The sequence below is a fragment of the Platalea leucorodia genome (assembly GCF_965183815.1).
Source record: "Platalea leucorodia genome assembly, chromosome: W".
Lineage (NCBI taxonomy): Eukaryota > Metazoa > Chordata > Aves > Pelecaniformes > Threskiornithidae > Platalea > Platalea leucorodia.
Window position 1 is genome coordinate 6,305,349 of NC_138859.1, and position 20,415 is coordinate 6,325,763.

The window sequence follows — 20,415 nt, forward strand, 5'->3', positions numbered from 1 at the left end:
GGATTAACTCTTTAGAAGCAGCGGGGGATGCTCACTCCTGCCTTGCGTTCGCAGGGTGAACTATTTTCCTGCATCCCCAGCCTGGGTCGATAACTGGGTTTATGGAATGGAGCAGCCCAAGGTGCCGGCCTGGCCTGGCGGCTGGTTTTTGGGGTTTCCCCTGCCCTTACCCAGCAGGTTCCCCTCCCCGCCCCAGGTAAACCCTTGGGACCAGTGTCTGCTCCCCACCCAGAGCAAAACAGGTTTGTCATCATTTCTCTGGGCTGATGTCACTGCTGCGATGCCAGGGACACTTTGGGGGACGAGTGTGTCCCCCTGAGGACTTGGAGGGGGCTCGGGGCATTTTTCTCCCTGCCACCATGTGCCGCTTGGGAAAAATCCTTTTGGCTGGGGAGGAGGAGGAGGAGGAAGATGACGACGGTGTAGGAAGGACAGGCGAGGCTGTTTCTTCCTTGGTTTGCAAAGGAGAGCGGGGGCGGTATGTTGTCCCCACCCTGCCCGGGCTGCCATTTTGCCGGTGCAAGGCACAAACCTGTGGCAAAGCACTTGCTCCCCAGACCTGATGGACCGGTCCCATCGCTTGCGGCTGCATCGCTTGGTTCCAGGGATGCTGCAAAGGGGCCGAAGCTGGAGCCCCTATAAAGCTGCGGCAGCATCGGGGTGAGCCCTGTGCTGGAGCGGGGCCATGGTGATTTGCACCAGTGCTGTGCTCCCCTGGGAGTTTTCACCCCTGGGGAGGGGGCATTTCTAGGATATAATTGTGCTGGGAGTGATTCCTCCCCAGTTTTGCTGGGGTTTTGCTGCAGTCAGCAACGTGCTTATCTCTAGCATAGAAACCAGCCACGCTCAAGCGTGCAGCTTCTCTCACCCTCTCACCCTGAAGGACGCCCATGCGGAAGCCGTGGGGCTGGTGGCTGAAGGGTTAAACGTGGCTCCACCACCACCAACCGCACACTGACAGCTTGCTCCAACACCGAGCTGTAACTCTGGGTCTCCCTGCGAGTCTGGGCTGCGGATCCTCCCCGTGAGCCGGTGCTGGCACCGTCCGGAGGCAGGAAGCTCTGCCCACAGCCTTTGCTTGCTTTGTCATATTTTTTCCCAGTGAACTTTGCTGTATTTTTAGCTTGCAGGAAGCTCCCCCGGTTATCGGCAAACTGCTAAATACGCTGCCAGCGCCCAGCGTCCCTGGCCACCGGAGCACTAAAATCCATGCTGCCAAGGGGGGAGAGCCACAGAGCACAGAAAGACCCCTCCCATCCCTGGCAAAACCCCTTGGAGGGTCTTAACTGGGGCGCACGAGCCTAGATGCTGGGGTGACGGGCTCCCTGGGTGCCACCGCCTCACATCAGCATGAAAGGCTCTAATGGTTTTGGTCTCTTCTTGGCATGCGGACAGTTTTCTGGACGCTGGTGCTGTAGCTCGGTGTTGCCGGGGGCCTTGGCCAGCCGTATTGATACAGACGCTGGGTTATTTGAGATGAAAGCATCCCCACACTGCCCCTGGCACCGGCATAGCCAACTTGGTGGCTTCCTGCCGTGCCGCGGCCTCTGGCGAAGGACGGCTGCTTCCAGCCAGGATGTTTGCTTTGGGCATGGGTCCAAAAAATCCCCCTTTTCTCACTGTGCTGCTTCCTTCGCCGGTGCAAACTGTGTCGCCAGAGCTGGGGATGCCTGCTGGACCCACCCCACCACGTCTTGCCCTCGGCGGGCGATGGAAATCCCAGACTGTTCTGTGAGCAATTTCGAAAGCAGGTGGCGGGGTGGGGATGTGGGCGGCGTGGGGCTGGCGTGGTGGAAGCTGGCCACCTTTTGAGCCGAGCTGCTCCTTGTGCAGATGGGCAAAACCCCACGTAGTTTTGCCAGCGGTGATTATTTTTTCACGTGGCTCGTTTGCGTCTTCATCATCCGGGTCAGAAAAAGAGATGGGGAAAGGGGGGAATAAAAATAAAGAGGGAGAAAATAGGGTGGGGGATGATGGCACGTGGGTTGTGGCAGGGGATGCTCACATCTCTTCTCTCTCCCTCCTCGCAGACAGGTTCGGCGGGCAACTCGGTTGATGGACCCAGCAGAAGCCAAATGGAAGAAGGGCCAGTTAATTATGTCGAAGAAAGGCGGCTGAACGAGGGCAGTGGGCTCAGCCTGGCGAATGGGGGCCGGCCGGAGGCGGGGGGCACCGTGCTGATGGAGCCAAGCGGCTGGTCACCAGGCCAGCCACCCACCGCTGGTAAAGCCCACTTGGAAGACGTCAGGAACCTGGTGGCCTTTTCAGCGGTGGCCGAAGCTGTTTCCTCCTACCGGCTACTGTCCCCGGGTTCGCCATCACTGCTGTATGAGAAGTTCGACTCGGAGATGAGCCAGGGCGGGCTGAGCGCGGCAGACGGCGTGCCGCGGGGGGAGGACCTGCATGCCCTCAAGGCTGCCCTGGCTTTGGCCAAGCACGGTGTGAAGCCCCCCAACTGCAACTGCGATGGCCCCGAGTGCCCCGACTACCTGGAATGGCTGGAGCAGAAGATCAAGACGGCTCTCGGCGAAGAGCCGGCATCACTGCGACCCCATGCCGCTGCCACCAACCCCCCACCGTCCCCCCAGGAAGGTGCTATCGACTCCCAGCTGGTGCCTGAGACCATCGAGCCATGCCCGCCCGACGGCCTTCCCTTTTCCCAAAGCGCGTTGACCATCGCCAAGGAGAAGAACATCAGCCTGCAGACCGCCATAGCCATCGAAGCCCTGACACAGCTCTCAGCCACTCTCCCTCAGCCCGCCGGCAACGGCCAGCCCCTGCCACCCCCTGCCGCCCCCTTTGGCCCCGGCCCCCTCGCCCCGCCAGGGGCTGCATGGCAGCAAGGGGATGAGCCCTGTTATCCGCCAGAGCCGGGAGCAGTGCCGGAGCCGTTTTTCGGCACAGTGCCTCCCCGGGGGGGCTTCGTAGCGGCGTGGGGGCTGGAGGCCGAGGGGGCGGCGGGGGCCAGAGACCCCATGGCGGAGCTGGAGCAGCTGCTGGGTAATGCCGACGACTACATCAAGGCAGCTTTCAAGAGACCTGAAGTGATGGCTGGCAAAGCAACTGCGCCTAAAACGGAGCCCCCCGAACGAGCGCCCGGCAAGGATGCGCTGGGTGGCCCCTGTTTGCCACCGGCACCACCAGAGCCCGACCTGCATAAGAAGACGCAACTGGTCCTGCAGCAGCATCTCCACCACAAGCGCAGCCTCTTCCTCGAGCAAAGCCTGGCAGCGGCAGCGGTGGCATCCCCAGATCAGTCAAGCAGCTGGTGGGCTCCCGGCGCCCCAGCCATGCCCCCCAAGCCCTTTGAAAAGCAGGCCAAAGAGAAGAAGAAGAAAACGCTGCCCGAAAAGCCCCCCCCGGCCAAACTGCTCCGTAAGCAAGTGCAGATCAAGAAGGCGAAGCAGAAGGACTCGCAGCCGCTCTTCCTGCCCCTCTGGCAGATCAGCCTGGAGGGGTTTCGGGCGCCCGCCGAACCCCCCACCGAAGAGATGCAAACCGAACTGCCGCCACTGCCCACCTTCCCGCTCCAGCCTCTTGCACTACCCCTGCCTGCCACTTGCCCCCCACCGCCAAACCCCCTCGACGGTGGCCCCCCAGCTCCCAACTCTCAGGAAAGGGGTGCCCCCGGGGGGGGCCCCCAAAATCAACTGGTGCCGGCAGGCTCGACCTGCTCAGAGGAAGCGCCTGCTGCCCCCCTGCCGGCCGCCCTGACCCCCATCGTGGTGGATGACAAGCTGGAAGAGCTCATCCGGCAATTTGAAGCTGAATTCGGGGAGAATTTCAACCTGCAGCCCCCCGAGACACCCACCCCGCTCGCCCCCGGGCCTGCCGAGCTGCCGGGGGGGCCGGCACCAGCCCCGCAAGTGCCCCCCGCCACTGCTGCCACCACCCTGGCTTCGAGCAGCGCTCCCCAAGCCGGACCCAAAAGCTTTTCGTTCTCGCCGGGGAAGGGTCCGCTTTCAGAGCCCCCCTTCACCGCCCGGTCCCCCAAACAGATCAAAATCGAGTCTTCTGGTGCTATCACCGTGGTGTCGACCACGTGCTTTTACTCCGAGGAAAGCCAAAACCCAGACGCAGATGACACCGATGGGACGCCCACCAAGGACGAGGTGCCGCTGACGCCGACCCTGAGCGGCTTTTTGGAGTCACCGCTGAAATACCTGGACACACCAACCAAAAGCCTCCTGGACACACCAGCCAAGCGGGCGCAAGCGGAGTTCCCCACCTGCGACTGCGTTGGTGAGTGAGCGGCCGTGCCGGGGGATTACCGGGCTGGTGGTGAGCCCCGGCGTGGCATTTCGAGGAGGTGGCTTTGCAGGGTGGGATTGCCCCGGATAAATAACGGAGCAATGCTGCGGCACCGGCAAAACCCCCGCTTTTTGGGGGGGATGCAGCACTTGCATGGCAAAACCCCGATGCTGCAGAGCCGTCTTTTGCTTTCTCTTCTCCCGTCTTATTTTTACGGTCAGACAGCAAACGCCGAGCGACCGCTGCGTCACTGCGGGGGTGGCACCGATGCTGACCTGGCTGTGCCGGTGTGGGTTGGAAGAACTGCAAAACCAAAGGGGTGTTGGGTTTTGCCACTGCTTAACCTCTCAGCTAAATGCTATAGAGGGGCCCACAGTTGTGCCAGTGCCAAAACCTCCCTAAAACCCAGCTCACCTGGTTGTTCCTGCTATTTTAAACCAAATTAGCTGGTTTGGGTTACTCCAGGTAACCCAAACTTTGACTTGGCATGCGCGGTTATGCCCGGAGCTGTATTTGCTGCTGGGATGCTGGGTTTTTCGGTGGCCGATCCTACCAGGATGCATTGAAAAGGCTCCAAACTCTTGGATTTGGTTTTTTTTTTGTGTTTTTTTTTGGTGTGTGTTGGCATTTGTTAGACTTTGCAGCAAGTGCTAGAAATTTCCCACCAAGTCCCTGTGGTCCAACTCCATCCGAGCACTGGGAGCTGGATCTTCCCTCCCCAAAATTTAGACTGGAGCTGTGCTCTCCCCTGGGAGGAGCAGGGTGAGGATTTGGGGCATCCAGCTGGAAAAACAAACCCCTGTGCCGCTGGGAGAGGTGGCCTCAGCCTAAGCGCAAGCTGCACTTTATTAGTGGGGCTTATGATTATTTATTTATTTGCTTGTAAATGGCAGCAGTAATTAGCCCAAACAGCACCGAGCGAATGAAAGGCTTTTCTGGAGCCGCTCGAACTGATCTCGGAGTTTTGCCCTGTGGTGCCAGGAAAAGATTCGGGTTGCTTTTTCTTTTGCAGCATGGTTTAGAGGCTGGGAGAGGGGGGATTCCCCCCCTGCCACCTCTCTCCATTTTCTCAAGGTAAAGCTGTGAGAGAAAGCAATTAAGTACGAGTCAGGGCTCGGTGCTTTATTAGGTGCCTGTGCTGTTAGACGCTGTAATAAAATCAGCCTTCGCTGCGTGTCCCGTATTGATCTCTGTCTGGACAGCTGCAGCCCAGCTGAGCCCGGCTTTCTCCTCGCCCTGGCGCCCAGCCAGTTAGACATGACGGGAATGAAAATCAGAAAGCAGAGAGATGGAAAGACAGATCAGACCTGGCCGTCACGCCGGATGCATCCCACCCGGCGGTGTTCGAGCATCCTCGCGCACTGGGGATCAACCCCTGCGCCACCATGGCTGCCCGGAGCATCCTTTGCTTCCTGCGCCGGCACTTTCGTGCCCTAAAAGCCCCGAGGCGTTTGCTGCTGTGGGGGGTGTGTTGCTTGCAGGGCTGTATCCCCAGCATCCTTCTGTATCTTGAGCATCCTTCTCCTGTAGGCCCAGCATCCTTCAGCTTCTCTCCTGCGCAGCAGCTCCTTCCTTGCACGGGCTCAGCCAGCTCAGGGCATCCCGTGAGCATCCCCAAATCCTCCAGGCAAGCCTAAAAGCAGGCAGCAGTAGTTTTCAGCCCCCAAAATCATCCTGTGATGGTTTTGGCAGCGTTCAGCCAGGCCAGTCCCAGTGAGCGGGGCCAGATAGATGCCCAGGGTGGGAGCTGGCAGGGAGCAGGGGGGCTGAGGATGAGGAGGGGGGTTTGTATGCCAAATAGCCCACCACTGCTAATCGCTTCTTCTCGGCAGAGCTCATCAAAATGCACCGCGCTTGAGTGGCCAGCGCAAATCCCCCATGCCGTGATGCTCAGAGGGGCTGTGGCCCCTTGGGGAGGTTTTTGGGTCCCTGAAGGGTGCGGGTCTGAACACCTGTCCCCTTGTTCCCCAGTGGCATTTTAGTGCTGGGAGCACTAAAGAGGAGCTGCTGGGGTGTTTAATGAACCCCTAATTGCGGCTTCCCTTCCCCAATGGTCTTAGGGGGAAAAGTTGTCAAGGAATCTTTGATTTTTGGTGCAAAAGTGCTTGATTGGAGGGAATTTGGGGGTTTGGCATCCTTCGGGGCAGCCGACTGAGGTGCACACCCCAAAATCTCTGTCCCCTCCTCCTGCCTCTGCAGAGCAAATCGTGGAGAAGGACGAGGGGCCGTATTACACCCACCTGGGCTCGGGGCCCACCGTGGCATCCATCAGGGAGCTCATGGAGGAGCGGTAAGGGTCCTTGCCTCATACTGTCCCATCCTGGGGGCTCCTGAGAGTGAGTGGGGGCCTGTGAGGGTGAGTGGGGTCCCGTGGGGTCCTGTGAAGGTGAGTGGCGTCCTGTGAGGGTGAGCGGGGGCTCCTGAGAGTGAGTGGCGTCCTGTGAGGGTGAGCGGGGGCTCCTGAGAGTGAGTGGGGGCCTGTGAGGGTGAGTGGGGCCTCATGAAGGGTCCCATGAGGGCAAGTGGGGTCCCATGAGGATGAGTGGGGGGGTCCAGTGAGGGTGAGTGGGGTCCCATGAGGTGAATGGGTCTCGTGAGGGGCCCATGAGGGCGAGCAGGGGACTCGTGAGCATGGTGGAGGCGAGCGGCACTGACGCCCATCCCCTGGCAGGTACGGAGAGAAGGGCAAGGCCATCCGCATCGAGAAGGTCATCTACACGGGAAAGGAGGGGAAGAGCTCCCGGGGCTGCCCCATTGCCAAGTGGGTGAGTGCCTGTGTCCCAGCTCCCATCCCCCCTCGGAGCCCTCCCTGCGGTAATGCTCCTGCCTGTCCCCTCCCTGCCTGGGGACGAGGAGGTCCCCTGCCAGCGGTGACCACAGTGGGCAGGGGCGGGATGCTCGATCCGCGGCTGGCAAGAAGGAAGCGAGAGCGGTGGCCACCCCTGGGGAAACTCCACAGGGCTTTCCACCCTTGGCACCTGCAGCCTCTGGGCTGGGCACATCCCCCCCCAGTACCCCAAAGCCTATGGATTTGAATGCAATCATGGGAGCCCCCACAGCTCTACCCCCCCCAATTTCCCATGGGGTGCTGCAGAGGGCAGCCAGGACCCACTTTTGGGGTCCTCCCCATCCCAGGAGGTGTTTGCCATTGGAGTGGTCTGACTTGGCCCCTCTGTTTTCCAGGTTATCCGGAGACACAACCAAGAGGAGAAGCTGCTGTGCCTGGTGCGACACCGGGCTGGCCACCACTGCCAGAACGCCGTCATCATCATCCTGATCCTGGCCTGGGAGGGCATCCCCCGCACGCTGGGCGACACGCTGTACCAGGAGCTCACCGACACCCTCACCAAGTACGGCAACCCCACCAGCCGCCGCTGCGGCTTGAACGATGAGTAAGTCCCACTGCGCCACCGGTCCGGTTTGGGGAAACGGGGTGGGAAGGGGATGTGGGGATCCCTCCTGTTTTCGGAGCTGCTATCACCACACCGGTGGCTGACGCTCCTCTGCGGTGTCCCTCCCGCAGCCGGACCTGCGCGTGCCAAGGCAAGGACCCCAACACCTGTGGCGCTTCCTTCTCCTTCGGCTGCTCTTGGAGCATGTATTTTAATGGCTGCAAATACGCCCGGAGCAAAACTCCCCGCAAGTTCAGGCTGGTGGGGGACAATCCCAAAGAGGTGGGTGATGCAGGCGGAGCAGGGCAGCACCAGCAGGGCTGTGGGTTTGGACCTCCTTTTACCCCCAAGCTCCAAGTTTTGCAGGGGGGAAGCCTGAAAATTCCTTGTGGGATTTTTGATGAATTAGGGAGACGGGGGAAAGAAAGCCAACCTGGTGAAACCAGAGGGCAGGCTCGGCATCCCAGAGCAGGACTTTTGGTGTGACAGCAAGTGCCAGTACGGGGTGGCACGAATGGGGTCTCTCTAGAAACCCCAGGGAAGATGCCAGAGGTCTCATGGGTCAAGCAAGCAAAAGCACAACAGATGCTGAGGCTGGAGGTTGAACGGCCAAAACCTCACCAGGAATTTCAGCCATGTGCCTTGTGCAGTGAGGGACAGTGTGGGAAGGGTTGGATGCCATGTGGCATTGCGGGGGCTCTGCCCCCAATTCCGTCCCCACTGCCGAAACCCCTGGGTGACATCCTCCTCTTTTCCCTACCACAGGAAGAGCTGCTCCGGAAAAGCTTTCAGGACTTGGCCACTGAGGTTGCTCCGCTTTACAAGAGGCTGGCGCCACAAGCGTACCAAAACCAGGTACTGGCCACCCACTCGTCCCCTTTGGAGCATGCCGGCCTGGTGGCAGATAGAAACAGGTGCGGGGTGGCGGCGGCGCATAGGAGATTTTGGGTAACTGGAGCCCTCTCCTCCTTCCACCAGGTTACCAACGAGGATGTAGCGATAGACTGCCGGCTGGGCTTGAAGGAGGGGAGGCCGTTCTCGGGAGTGACGGCGTGCATGGACTTCTGCGCTCATGCTCACAAAGATCAGCATAACCTCTACAACGGCTGCACGGTGGTAAGCAGGTGGCTGGCGGGACTTTTTGGGATGCTCCTTTTTGAGCCACTCAGTCCCCGCTGTCCCCAACCGTCCTACCTGCATGACTCTAGTGGCCAGTCCTTGGTGTTTGCACACCTCAAATGAAACCATTCAGGTCTGTGGGGTGCTGAAGCCACCCCAGCTAGACGAAAGCATGGTGTTAACGGGGACCGTGCATTTGCTTTTGCCTGACCCAGACTCTGCAGGAGGTTTCCAAATGCTGGCTGGGAACTGGTGTGGGCTGGGGGGGCGCCAGACTGGCGTAGCTTCACATCGATGGGGGAATAAGGACGAGGTTTCGCCCCTGTCCTGCATGGGCCGCATCCGGCAGCATCCCGCTGATGGCACCCTGCGCTCCCCCAGGTCTGCACGCTGACAAAGGAAGACAATCGCGTGGTGGGGAAAATCCCCGAAGATGAGCAACTGCATGTCCTCCCCCTCTACAAGATGTCCAGCACGGATGAGTTCGGCAGCGAGGAGAACCAAAACGCCAAGGTGGGCAGCGGGGCCATCCAGGTGCTCACGTCCTTCCCCCGCGAGGTCCGCAAGCTGCCTGAGCCTGCCAAGTCCTGCCGGCAGAGGCAGCTGGAAGCGAAGAAAGCTGCCGCGGAGAAGAAGAAGCTGCAGAAAGAGAAGCTGATGACGCCGGAGAAGATCAAGCAGGAAGCGCTCGAGCTCCCCGCGCTCCAGCAAAATGCAGGTAACGGGGGCAGAGCTGAGGTCCCACCGCCTCGAGCCATCCGGAAAGTGCACGAGGGGATGGGGATGCGGTTGGGGGCTTTCTCGGGCTGGCGGTGTTGAGTGCTCGGTGTGTTGGGGTGCAGGATGGCATTTCTGTGGTGCCTGGGTTTTTCCCTGTACTGTGGTGCTGTGGGGAGCTCTTGCCGCAGCCCAGAGCACGGGTGCGAATTGGTGCCAGCACACCAGGCGATGCTGTGTGATGCTGACCTCTGAGCTTGGCCTGCGAGCCCATCACTGAGATTTTCGAGTCCAGCTGAGTTTTTGGGGTCCTCGCTCCCCACCGGCAGTTTCCTCGGCTGGCAGGTCATGGGGGCTGTGTGTGTGCTGTGCCTGCAGGTATGGTGTTGAAAAGCGGGCTGCCCCCGCAGCCGCTGAAACCTTCCATCAAGGTGGAGCCGCAGAGCCATTACAACACCTTCAAGTACAACGGCAACGCGGTGGTGGAGAGCTACTCGGTGCTGGGGAGCTGCCGGCCCTCCGACCCGTACAGCATGAACAGTGTTTACTCTTACCATTCCTACTATGCACAGCCCAATCTGCCTTCCGTGAACGGGTTTCACTCCAAGTTCGCGCTTCCCTCCTTCGGGTATTACGGCTTTTCCAGCAACCACGTGTTCCCCTCGCAGTTTCTGAATTATGGGGCACCCGAGAGGAGCGGGAGCAGCTGGGTGAGCAACAGCTACGAGAAGAAGCCTGATATCCCGGCGTTGCAGGAGAACCTCAACCACACCTATGGGAATGCTGATTTCCCTGACCCCATCCCGCACAGCGTCCGGAGCAAAAACCATCACCAGCGCACCTACGAGCGGGCTAACCGCTACGCCAGCCAGCAGAAAGCGGCGGTGGCCGGGGCGCACAGGACTAGCTCGGGCTCAGAGGAGGCGCTGCCATTTGCACAGAACTGTTTCAGCAGCCGGCCCATCAAGCAGGAGCCCCTGGACCCTCTGCCTGCCATTGAGCCCCTTCCCAGCACAGCGGCCATGCCCAGCGCCAGCTTATCCCTGCCGGCCATCCCAGCGCGAGGCAGGGGGCCGGAGCAGCAGTGGAGCCCCTTCAAAGCGTCCCGGGGCACGTCTTCCCCTGAGAGGACTAGCATGGCAGAGGGCTCATGGAGCGCCCTGGCGCCAGACTCGGGTGGGCGGGAGAAGCCGAGTGCCTTCGACGCCACTGCGCATTTTCCACTGCCGGAGAAGCAGTGGCCCAACGTCCTGGTGGGAGAGGTGGCGGCGGCGTGTGGCTCAGGCTTGCTGCCGAAACCATGGAGCCCCTGCAAGCTGGGGGAGGCGGCGCTGGCTGGCACGGGCACCTCGAGCCTGCTGGGGCCACTGGGTTTCGGCTCGGCCCTGCCGGGGCTGCCCAGCTTCCCCGAGGAGCCGTGGGGCTTGGTGAAGGCGGAGGAGCGGAGGACGCCGGCACCCAGCCCAGGGCTGCCGGAGAAGCCGTGGGAGGTGGCGGTGGGTGAGAAGGGGGTGGCAGGGCCCCACCGGGAGAAGCCGTGGGACCCCTTCAGCCTGGAGCAAGATCTGCCGGAGAAGGCGGTGAAGGAGGAGGAGGAGGAGGAGGAAGAGGAGGAGGAGTGGTCGGACAGCGAGCACAACTTCCTGGATGAGAACATCGGCGGGGTGGCTGTGGCGCCCACCCACGGCTCCATCCTCATCGAGTGCGCCCGCCGCGAGCTCCACGCCACCACCCCGCTGAAGAAACCCAACCGCTGCCACCCCACCCGCATCTCCCTGGTCTTCTACCAACACAAGAACTTGAACCAGCCCAACCATGGCCTGGCGCTGTGGGAGGCCAAGATGAAGCAGCTGGCAGAGCGGGCTCGGGCCCGGCAAGAGGAGGCGGCGCGCCTGGGTCTCCCGCCGGATGCCAAAGCCTTCGCCAAGAAACGCAAGTGGGGCGGTGCGTTGGCGACCGAGGCGCCCAGCAAGGAGAGGAGGGACTCGGTCCCCACGCGGCAGGCGGTGGCCATCCCCACCAACTCCGCCATCACTGTGTCCTCCTATGCCTACACCAAGGTGACGGGCCCCTACAGCCGCTGGATTTGAGACGGAGGCAACCGCCGCAGCCCCATCTTACCTCAACCCTCGGCAGCGCCGGAGCCTGGCGTTGCTTTGTGGTGCTTTCTCCTCGGGCGTGGGGGAGAAGAAAAAAAAATAGACAAAAACAAAGCAAAACACAACAACAAAAAAAACCCAACCCACAGAAAGCGAACCCAACACGCACGCTCAGAAACAGCGGAGCCAGCGCGGGCGCACGCCATCGCAGAGCTGCGCTTGGCAAGGAGTCGGCAAACAAAGCAAAACTCGATAAAAAAAAAAAAAAGAACAATGCTGTTTGACGCTTTTCAGTAATCTCATATTTATATCTCCACATTTTTTTAATCTAGCCTCGTGCGCCGTGCGAACGGAGGGAGAAGTTTATAGCATCCTTTCGCAAAGGAGGGGTTTTTAATTCCACTTAAAAATACCTATTTATTGGATTTTATTTTATTTTATTTTTTACTCAGACAACAATGACGAAGCCGATCTTTGAAAAAGAAGCCAACATCAAAAAAAAACCTTAAACACAAATAAAAAACCTGAACACCAAACCAGCTTAAAGGCAAGAGGTGACTCTCTCCAGCTCCAGTGCATGGGGGCTGGCAGGATCGTGTGCTTTACCGTCAGCTGGACATGCTGAACATCCAATTCTTTTTTTTCCCAAGGACCTAAAAATACCTATTTTGCAACTCGAGGAGTCCTTTCTTACAGCGATGGGAGACCCGCGTGTGAGCGGGATGTCCTGGGACGGCACGTCTTCACTCGGCTCCTCGCCGCCGGCGGGATCGGCTCTGCCTGGATGGAGCGAGCCAGCATCGTTCCCAGCGCCGGAGACCTCAGGATACATCCGGGCTGGGGGCTGCCGCTGTCGGGGTGCCGCGCTCGGGCTCGGACTTGGGGCTCCTTTGCCGGCAGCCCCAGGGAGAGCAACGGCGGCGGCATCTCTACAGGAGCCGACAGGACAAAAACAGAAAATAAAAAAAAATACAAAAACGGGAAAAAAACACAAACCAACCCCAAACTGTGAATAGCTAGTGTTGCTCTCTGTACATCACTGTTGCTAAAGTCTGGTGCTTTCCGTCTCCGGGGGACTTTCTCCGTGCGATTGGCTCTGGGAAGAGCGAATCCCAAGACTTGGCTGGCCAAAACCTCCACCAGTCTGCCTTCCCTGCGGCACTGATGAGCTGGCACAGCAGCGAGCGCCACCAGGGCTTGGTGCTTTTTCTCTCCCCGGGTGCCATCCCTCCTTCCTACAGATCACCATTCTTCCCGCAAAAAAAAAAAACAACAACAAATAACCCAACGATGACAGCAACTGCGTGGTGCTTTTCGAACAATCTCAGTCGAGATTTTCTGCCCGTCCCTGATGCCGAAGCCATGCCGGGATGGACGGGTGGGCAGGCGAGCTCCCCCGCGGCTCGCCAGGAGGGCGGTGTGGCCGAATCCGGGTGCCGGCGTCCCCGGGGTCGTTGCTTTTGCACTTTCAGGTGCCTTTTGGAGAGCCAGCGAGCCAGAGCCGACGCCGTCACCGTGCAGAAATCACCTTGTGTTTACTGTCACCCTCCTTCCTTGCGCACTGGCACAGATCAGCAGGATCTCGGTAAAACAGCCTGAACATTTACGTGGTCTGATTTTAAACCTGTAAATTTTAAACCTGAATTTTTTTAAAAGCACTTTCACCTAGATTTAAAAATGAAAGCGAAACTTAAAAAACAACTTCCCTCTTCCCCCCCCCCCAACAACTTGAAAGCAGTATGTTTTAAACAAGATTATTGTGGGAGAACTGTAAATACTGGCAGAATATTTAACATGCTTTGTCCGTCCTTCATAATTATTTTTTTTTTTTAACCGTAATCTGTAAAGTTGCATATATTTGACAAGGAAACTCAATGAGCTATTACCGCTTTTCTTATAAATACCCAATAGCATATCAGGATTGTAAGAGTCGATGGCAAGTCAGATTTTAGGGATGCCCGTGGGCAATGCCGGTTCCAGCGTGGGGACCCGACGTGTCGATGTGGTTCGGAGGGCAAAAAGGGGACCCGGCTGATCCCCGCCAGCGGCGTTTGGGTGCCGGCCCCGGTTCGCATTGCCTGGGGTCTGGTCTGACTGTCATGGCAGGGGTGCCTTGCGAGCTTCGCCTGGATGGGTTTAGAGTCGGGAGGAAAAGGGGTGTGTTTGGAGAAGGTGCGGGTCCATGTAACCTAAGTCCTGCTTCCTCAGAGGTTTTTTTCAGTCCGGTGGGTTTAACCCGGGTAAGCAGGGAGATGCCGGCACCGCGGGTCGGGGAGCGAGAACTGCTGCAGTCTCGCGTTTTTACACTACATAACGTCTAACCTACCTCAAATCTCAGTCATTAAAAATTAGCACGCTTCAGACTTCTTCTACGAAAACTAGAAATCTATGCACAGCTCTTTACCCCTTGCTGCCGAGAGGCTGTTTTTCAAGCAAAATCTTTTCCTTTACCCGTCCCGGCGGCCGCACTCGTCCCACCCGTGCCAAAGCCAGGGGGGTCACAGTGTTAAGGGGGACTCGCTGGGGGGGTGGGATATGTTTTTAATCTCTTCGGGGTGGGATGGGGACCTGATTTTGCAGCAGATTGCGGCCACATTGGTACTAGAACAACGTCCGTGGTAGAAACCCTGGGGAGATCTTGGCGTGGGGAGCCCGGATGGGCTCCTGCTGCCCCACTTCGTTTTTTCCGGCTGCAATGCTTTGCCTCGGGCGGGGAACGGGGGACACGTTTCGGAGTTCCCCCCCCATCTCGATGCTCTCGGGACGAGGCACGGGAAGGAGAAGGAAACCAGAATCCCTGAGGTGCCTCAATTGCTGATTTTTCCTTTTAATACTGGAGTATGCTTTGTGGGCTCTATAAGGCATATTTTTATTAAATGAAATCTAATAAAAACGGTGCTATGGTGTTTTAACAAACTGTATCACGCTTCTGCCTGATTCCATCTCGCTGAGGTGCTACTAATGTATATATGAAACTAGGGAACCAAGAAAAAAAAAAAAAAGCAATGTCGTTGAGAAGGAAGTTTACTTTTCTGGAGCAACAGCTTGAAGCGTGCCAGGAGCCAGTTGGGTTTATGCAAGCTGAAATCGGTGTCGCGTCGGAGGCATCCCATTGACCAGGCTTGCGGTGTGGCCGTTCCCCTCTGATGCGGTGCAGGGTGCCGGCAGGAAAGCCGTTTGCAGATGTGGTGCTTGGACAAGGTGCTCGGCTGCGGTGCTCGGGCATGGTGCTTGGCCACACATCATGGACGTGGTGCTCAGATGTGGCGTGTGGACGCGGTGCTTGGCCAGCGTGTGTGAACATGGTGCTTGACCACAGCGCTCGACCACAGTGCTCGACTGCGGTGCATGGACATGGTGCTCAGGCACGGTGCTCAGACATGGTGCGTGGAAATGGTGCTTGGGCACGGTGCTCGGCCATGCATCATGGACATGGTACTTGGCCACGGTGCTTGATCATGGTGCTCGGCTGTGGTGCGTGGACATGGTGCTCGGGCACGCATCATGGACATGGTGCTCAGGCACGGTGCTCGGATGTGGTGTGTGAACATGGTGCTTGGCCGCGGTGCTCGACCACAGTGCTTGGACATGGTGCTCAGGTACGGTGCTTGGATGTGATGCTTGGACATGGTGCATGGACACAGTGCTCGGGCACGGTGCTTGGCCATGCACTGTGGACATGGTGCTTGGGCACGGTGCTCGGATGTGGTGCGTAGGCATTGTGCTCGGGCATGGTGCTTGGCCACGCACCATGGACATGGTGCTCAGCCACGATGTGTGAACATGGTGCTCAGCAGCGGTGCTCAGACATGGCGCATGGACACGGTGCCCAGCCGCGATGTGTGAACATGGTGCTCGGCTGCAGTACTGGGACATGGTGTGTGGACATGGTGCTCAGCCAGGATGTGTGAACATGGTGCTTGGACATGGTGCTTGGACACGGTGCTCAGCACAGTGCTCAGACACAGTGTGTGGACATGGTGCTCAGCCCGGTGCATGGGTGTGTCATGCGTGCACGGTGCAAGAGCATGGTATATGGGTACAGTGCTCGGGCACTGTGCAGGGCCACAATGCTCCAGCACTGTGCATGACCATGGTGCTCAGACATGAGGCTCGGGCATGGTGCACAGCCACGGTGCCTGGGGATGGTGCGCAGACATGGTGCTTGAACAGGGTGCATGGGCACGGAGAAGGTGCTCGGGCACGGTGCAAGGGCATGGTGCACGGACGTGGTGCTTGGACACGGTGCTTGGGCATGCTCCATGGATACGGTGCTCGGGCATGGTGCTTGCCCACCATGCACGGACATGGTGCTTGGCCATGGTGCCCTGGTGCAGACATGGTGCTTGGGCACTGTGCACCCCCACGGCGATTGGGCACAGTGCTGGGGCATGGTGCTGGAGCATGGTGCACACGCATGGTGCATGGTGCACAGACCCCCTGCATGGGCCCACCGCACAGTGCCGGTGCCTGCTGCAGGGCCACCCTCCCAGCACTGTACTCCACCGTGGTGCCCAGGCCCCATGCCCACCAGTGCTCAGCACCGCGCTCAGCACCGCGCTCCTCCCCAGCTCCCTCGGACTCATTCCCCTCCCCAATCACCGGTGTTTCCCCTGTGATGAGGGCTCAGCCGGGCATCCCACCTCTGCCCATCTCTTTCTTTTCCCCTTTTTTCCCCTTTTTTTCCATTTTTGGGGTGTTATTGGTGCTACTTTCTTCCCCTTTGGCTTCCCATCAACGCTGGGGCAGCAGCTTCCCCATGCCCCCCAAACCAAGGCAAATACCTCACACACACACCCCCCAAGCTCCCTGTGGTGCCGCGGCAGCGAAGGCGAGCGAAACCGGGGCGAATCTTTCCAAAATCAGGGATCCTTTCGCAGCGGTGTTTCTTCCTTTTTTTTTTTTTTGTTTTTTACCCTCCTTTATCCCTTTCCACCGAGGTTTTTTCCTCATTTTTCTGCATCCTTCAGGGATTACAAACCGCCGTAATTTCAGCCTCAGTTTTATTCCAGGAGCAATTTTTTTTTTTTTTTTTTGTCAGTGGGTTTTTGCACTGCGGCACAAAAAAAAAAAAAAAAAAAAAAGAGGTAATAATTCAAAATTTAAAAATAAAGCGCTGTTTCTTCTCGGATTCGGGAATTCGGTCAGAGGCGGGGGGGTATTTTTGGCATTTTTTGGGGTTTTTTTTGGGGGGACAATTGAGAAGGGGAGGTGGGACGGGGGGGGGGGGGGACGGGGGGGGGGGGGGCACCGTGGAGGTGTCCCGGCGGCTCCGAAAAATTCACACTTGAAGATTTCTTGGTCGGCTCGGGACTGTGGTTACTTGAAATGAAGTTTTTTTCTGGGGCGGATCAAGGACCAGTAGATTTTTTTCCCATGTCTCAAGGCAATAGGATTAATGTGAATTAAACTGTAGATACTTCTAGGACAGTAAATTTATGCTGATAATTTTATTTTGTATAATTTTCCCTTTTTTCTTTTTTCCCCTCTTTGTGGTTCCCCCCCCCCTTAACACCCTTTTCTTTTTTCCCTTTCCCCCCAGTGTTTTGGTAAAATTATTTTTTAGGATGCCTAAAAATTGCAAGTTTGGATCCTCCCCCCCTTCCTTTCCCCAGTTTTGGTTTTTGTTTTCTGGTTTGCTGTTGTTTGTTTTTTTTTTTTTAATTTGTATTTTATTCTAAGTTACGCGCGGCCAGCCGGGCCGCGAAATTGTATTATTCCTGATATCTTTAAAATATTGTGGGTGTTTTAATAAATTTTATATTTATTTTTTGCACTCAACACGTGGCCCCTGGCTTTCTGTTTCCTGCTGGTGGGGGGGCTGGAAGGGGGCAGGATGGGGTCTTTATGAGATTAGGGGGGGCAGGATGGAGCTCTGGATACGGGTTGGGGGCCAGGATGGGGCCCTGGGGATGGGATTGGGGGCAGGATCGGGACCTCTTGAGGGGGTGTCAGGATGGGGCACTATCTATGGGAATGGGGTGGTCAGGATGGGGCCCTGTCTATGGGAGGCGGGGTGAGGATGGGGGCCTTCTTTATGGGAAGGGGGGGGTGCAGGCTGGGGCCCTGTGTTGGACGGGGGGCGCAGGACCGGGCCCTTTCGGGGGGGCAGGATAGAGCCCTGCCTGGCCCCCCCCGGGTCGGGTGTCGGGCCCGGTCCCCTCCAGGGTCCTCCGAGCCGACAGGGGTCGCGGCGGCGGAGACGCCGCAGCGCCAGCCCCGCCCCGCCCCGCCGCGAAGCACGCTGCCATTGGCTGGGCGACCGGTGACCCCGGGGCGCGGCTCCGCGTCTGGGCAGCGGGTGTGCCCCGCCCAGTATGGCCGCCGCGGCGGGGCTGCTGTGCCGCGGGCCGGTGCGTGTCCTCTGTCCGTCTCTCTCTCTCTCTCTCTCTCTCTCTCGAAGCTTCGCCTCGCAGACGGAGGGGGAGGCCCGAGTGACCCGGGTCCTGCGGGAGAAGTTTCCCCGGGCTTCCGCCATCAAAGTCGTGGATATATCAGGTACAGAAAAAGCTTTTTATTTCCCTCCCCGCCCCCAAACCACCCGCGCGCTTTGTGAGGGAGGACCGGAGTCTGTCCACTGCCCTCCCTCGCTGTGGGGACCCCCCCCAAAATGGGTCGGGAACATGGGAACACGAAGGACCCTTGTCTTTGCTCAAGCGTTTGCCACTGCTTTTATTGTTCTAGGAGGCTGTGGGGCCATGTACGAAATTCACATCGAGTCGGAGGAATTCAAAGAGAAGCGAATGGTGCAGCAGCACCAGATGGTTAACCAGGTGAGGGGGCTGGGGGGGGCTGCAGCCCAGCCGTCGGCAATTGTGCTGGGGCACTGCCTGTGTGCAAGTGAGTGTGCACAGTGCTTACAGCTGGGCGCTCTGCTTGTGCGCGGTGCTTAATGTTTGCAGTGTGTGTGTGTGCAGCACTTGTAACTGAGCACGCTGCCTGTGGCGCTTCATAGTCAGGCACTGCATGTGCGTGTGTGCACAGCACTTTAGTTTGGCACACTGCGTGTATGCACACAGCACTAATTGCTGTGCGCACACGCAATTGGTGTGCAAAACTAAAGCACTGTGCACACGCAGTGCCTGGCTAAAGTGCTGCAGGCAGAGTGCTCAGCTGCAAGTGCTGCACACGCACAGTGCAAGTGAGTAGTGTAGCTCTTCCTTCCTGGTAAAAAAAAAAGCGGTATAGCTGTGTACGCATGCAGCACTTCTACCTGGGCATTCTGCCTGTGTGTAGCACTGGAGCAGGGCACTCTGCTTGTAGCACTTACAGCAGGGCACTATGTGTGCACAGCACTTGCAGTTGGCATGTGTATGTGCACATGCACAGTCAGCATGCTGAACTCAAGTGCTGTGCGCATGCGTGCAACACCCGACTGTAAAGCGCTGCAGGCTGAGTGCCCAAGTGCTGCACACACACAGTGTGAGGATGAAGTACTGTGCCTGCACGCAGTGTGAGCGTCTTAACAGCATCGCCTGCCCTTCCCAAGAAGTAGCGTAGCTCTGTGTGTGCAGCACTTACACCTGCGCACTCTATCTGCATGTAGCACTTGCAGTTGGGTGCTCTGGTATGTATATGAGCACACACACGCATTGCCCAATTAAGTGTTATAGGCAGAGTACTTGGCTAAAGTGCAACACGTGGTGAGAGAAGTGCTGTGCCTGCGTGCACTTAACAGCATAGCCCTTTCCCCACCCTCCCCCCATGAAAAACAGTGTAGAGTATCTTTCTGCCCTCCCTCCCCACCCCATAATAAACAGCCCACCCTGCTCTCCTGCAAAATAAAAACCAGCACAGCCTTTCCTTCCAAATAATTAGGGTAGCTCTGTGTGTGTGTGTGCACAGCACTTATGCCTGGGTGCTCTGTGTGCAGCACTTCACAGTTGGGCACTGTGTGTGCATGCATATGCAGTCAGCATGCTGATGATGAAGTGCTGTGCCTGCACAAAGTGTGTGTCTTAACAGTGTAGTCTGCCTATCCTTCCTTCCCATACTAGCATAGCTCTTCCTGCCTTCCTAATAATAAATAGCGTAGCTGCGTGCACGTGGCACTTATCCCTGCACAGTGCTTCCTCGTGGGGTGTATGTGCACAAGCATGCTGAGAGTGCTCACGTGCCATGAGAGTATGAAGTGCTGTGCCTGCAGACAGTGTGTCTTCCTTTTTTCCCCCCCAATAATAAACACGATGGCCCTTTCTAACAGGTAGCATAGCTACATGCATGCAGCATTTGTGCCTGGGTATTCTGTGTGTAGCACTTTATAGTGGGGCACAGTGGGTATTCTCACTGTGAGGGGTATGCACACAGTGTACCTGTAGCACTCTGCACGTGTGGTAGTGGGTAGTGCTTGGAATTGGGCAGCATGTGTGACAGCTGCTAAATAGTGTAGCTGTGTGCATTCACTGTGCAGCACTTGAGAGCACCAGCTAGTTTGAGGGGGTCCTTTTGAGTGCAAGCACTGCACTCACACAGCCACTTATACTGTGCACAAGCACCACCCAGCCACCACCTTGCTTTCAGTGTTGCACTCGACACTCAGCAGGAGTTAAACTCCGCCTCAGACTCTCGGTGCTGGTCTGTTGCAGGCACTGAGCGAGGAGATCAAGAGCATGCACGGACTGCGCATCTTCACCTCCACCCCCAAACCCTGATGCTTGCGTCGCTGACTGGTCAATAAAGATGCTCTCACCGAGAGGTGCCTGCGGGGCTCTGTGCTGATGGTTATCCGGCTGCTTATCAGGCTGCTCTAATGCAGTAGTGGCTGCCTTGCAGACTACCTCCATGTCTAAAAAAATTTCCAAAAAATGCTGTGTTTTCAATTAAGGCACCTGTGCAGG

The 20,415-nt window shown here is 57.9% G+C and overlaps 2 protein-coding genes across 2 annotated transcripts; both read left to right on the forward strand.

Annotated features, from left to right (window-relative positions):
- Nucleotides 1-359: 359 nt before the first annotated feature.
- On the forward strand, nt 360-11,691 carry LOC309601718 (methylcytosine dioxygenase TET3-like; the record flags this gene model as incomplete). The annotated part of the gene is made up of 10 exons (XM_082334880.1): nt 360-422; nt 2,031-4,242; nt 6,451-6,541; nt 6,923-7,016; nt 7,435-7,643; nt 7,775-7,925; nt 8,409-8,498; nt 8,622-8,759; nt 9,144-9,480; nt 9,858-11,691. The coding sequence occupies 10 exons, from the start codon at nt 360-362 to the stop codon at nt 11,567-11,569; spliced, it is 5,097 nt and encodes a 1,698-aa protein (XP_082191006.1). The 3' UTR covers nt 11,570-11,691.
- Nucleotides 11,692-17,889: 6,198 nt separating this feature from the next.
- LOC309601891 (bolA-like protein 3) lies at nt 17,890-20,295 on the forward strand. The gene is made up of 3 exons (XM_082335134.1): nt 17,890-18,076; nt 18,263-18,351; nt 20,164-20,295. The coding sequence occupies exons 1-3, from the start codon at nt 17,896-17,898 to the stop codon at nt 20,227-20,229; spliced, it is 336 nt and encodes a 111-aa protein (XP_082191260.1). The 5' UTR covers nt 17,890-17,895; the 3' UTR covers nt 20,230-20,295.
- The last annotated feature ends 120 nt before the right edge of the window (nt 20,296-20,415 follow it).

Bases quoted from the DNA above. Each gene is read 5' to 3' on its own strand.
- LOC309601891 (XM_082335134.1), top strand. From the start codon at position 17,896: ATGGCCGCCGCGGCGGGGCTGCTGTGCCGCGGGCCGGTGCGTGTCCTC. The intron at 18,077-18,262 runs GTACAGAAAAAG...TTATTGTTCTAG, and splicing joins CAAAGTCGTGGATATATCAG to GAGGCTGTGGGGCCATGTAC. The intron at 18,352-20,163 runs GTGAGGGGGCTG...GGTCTGTTGCAG, and splicing joins AGCACCAGATGGTTAACCAG to GCACTGAGCGAGGAGATCAA.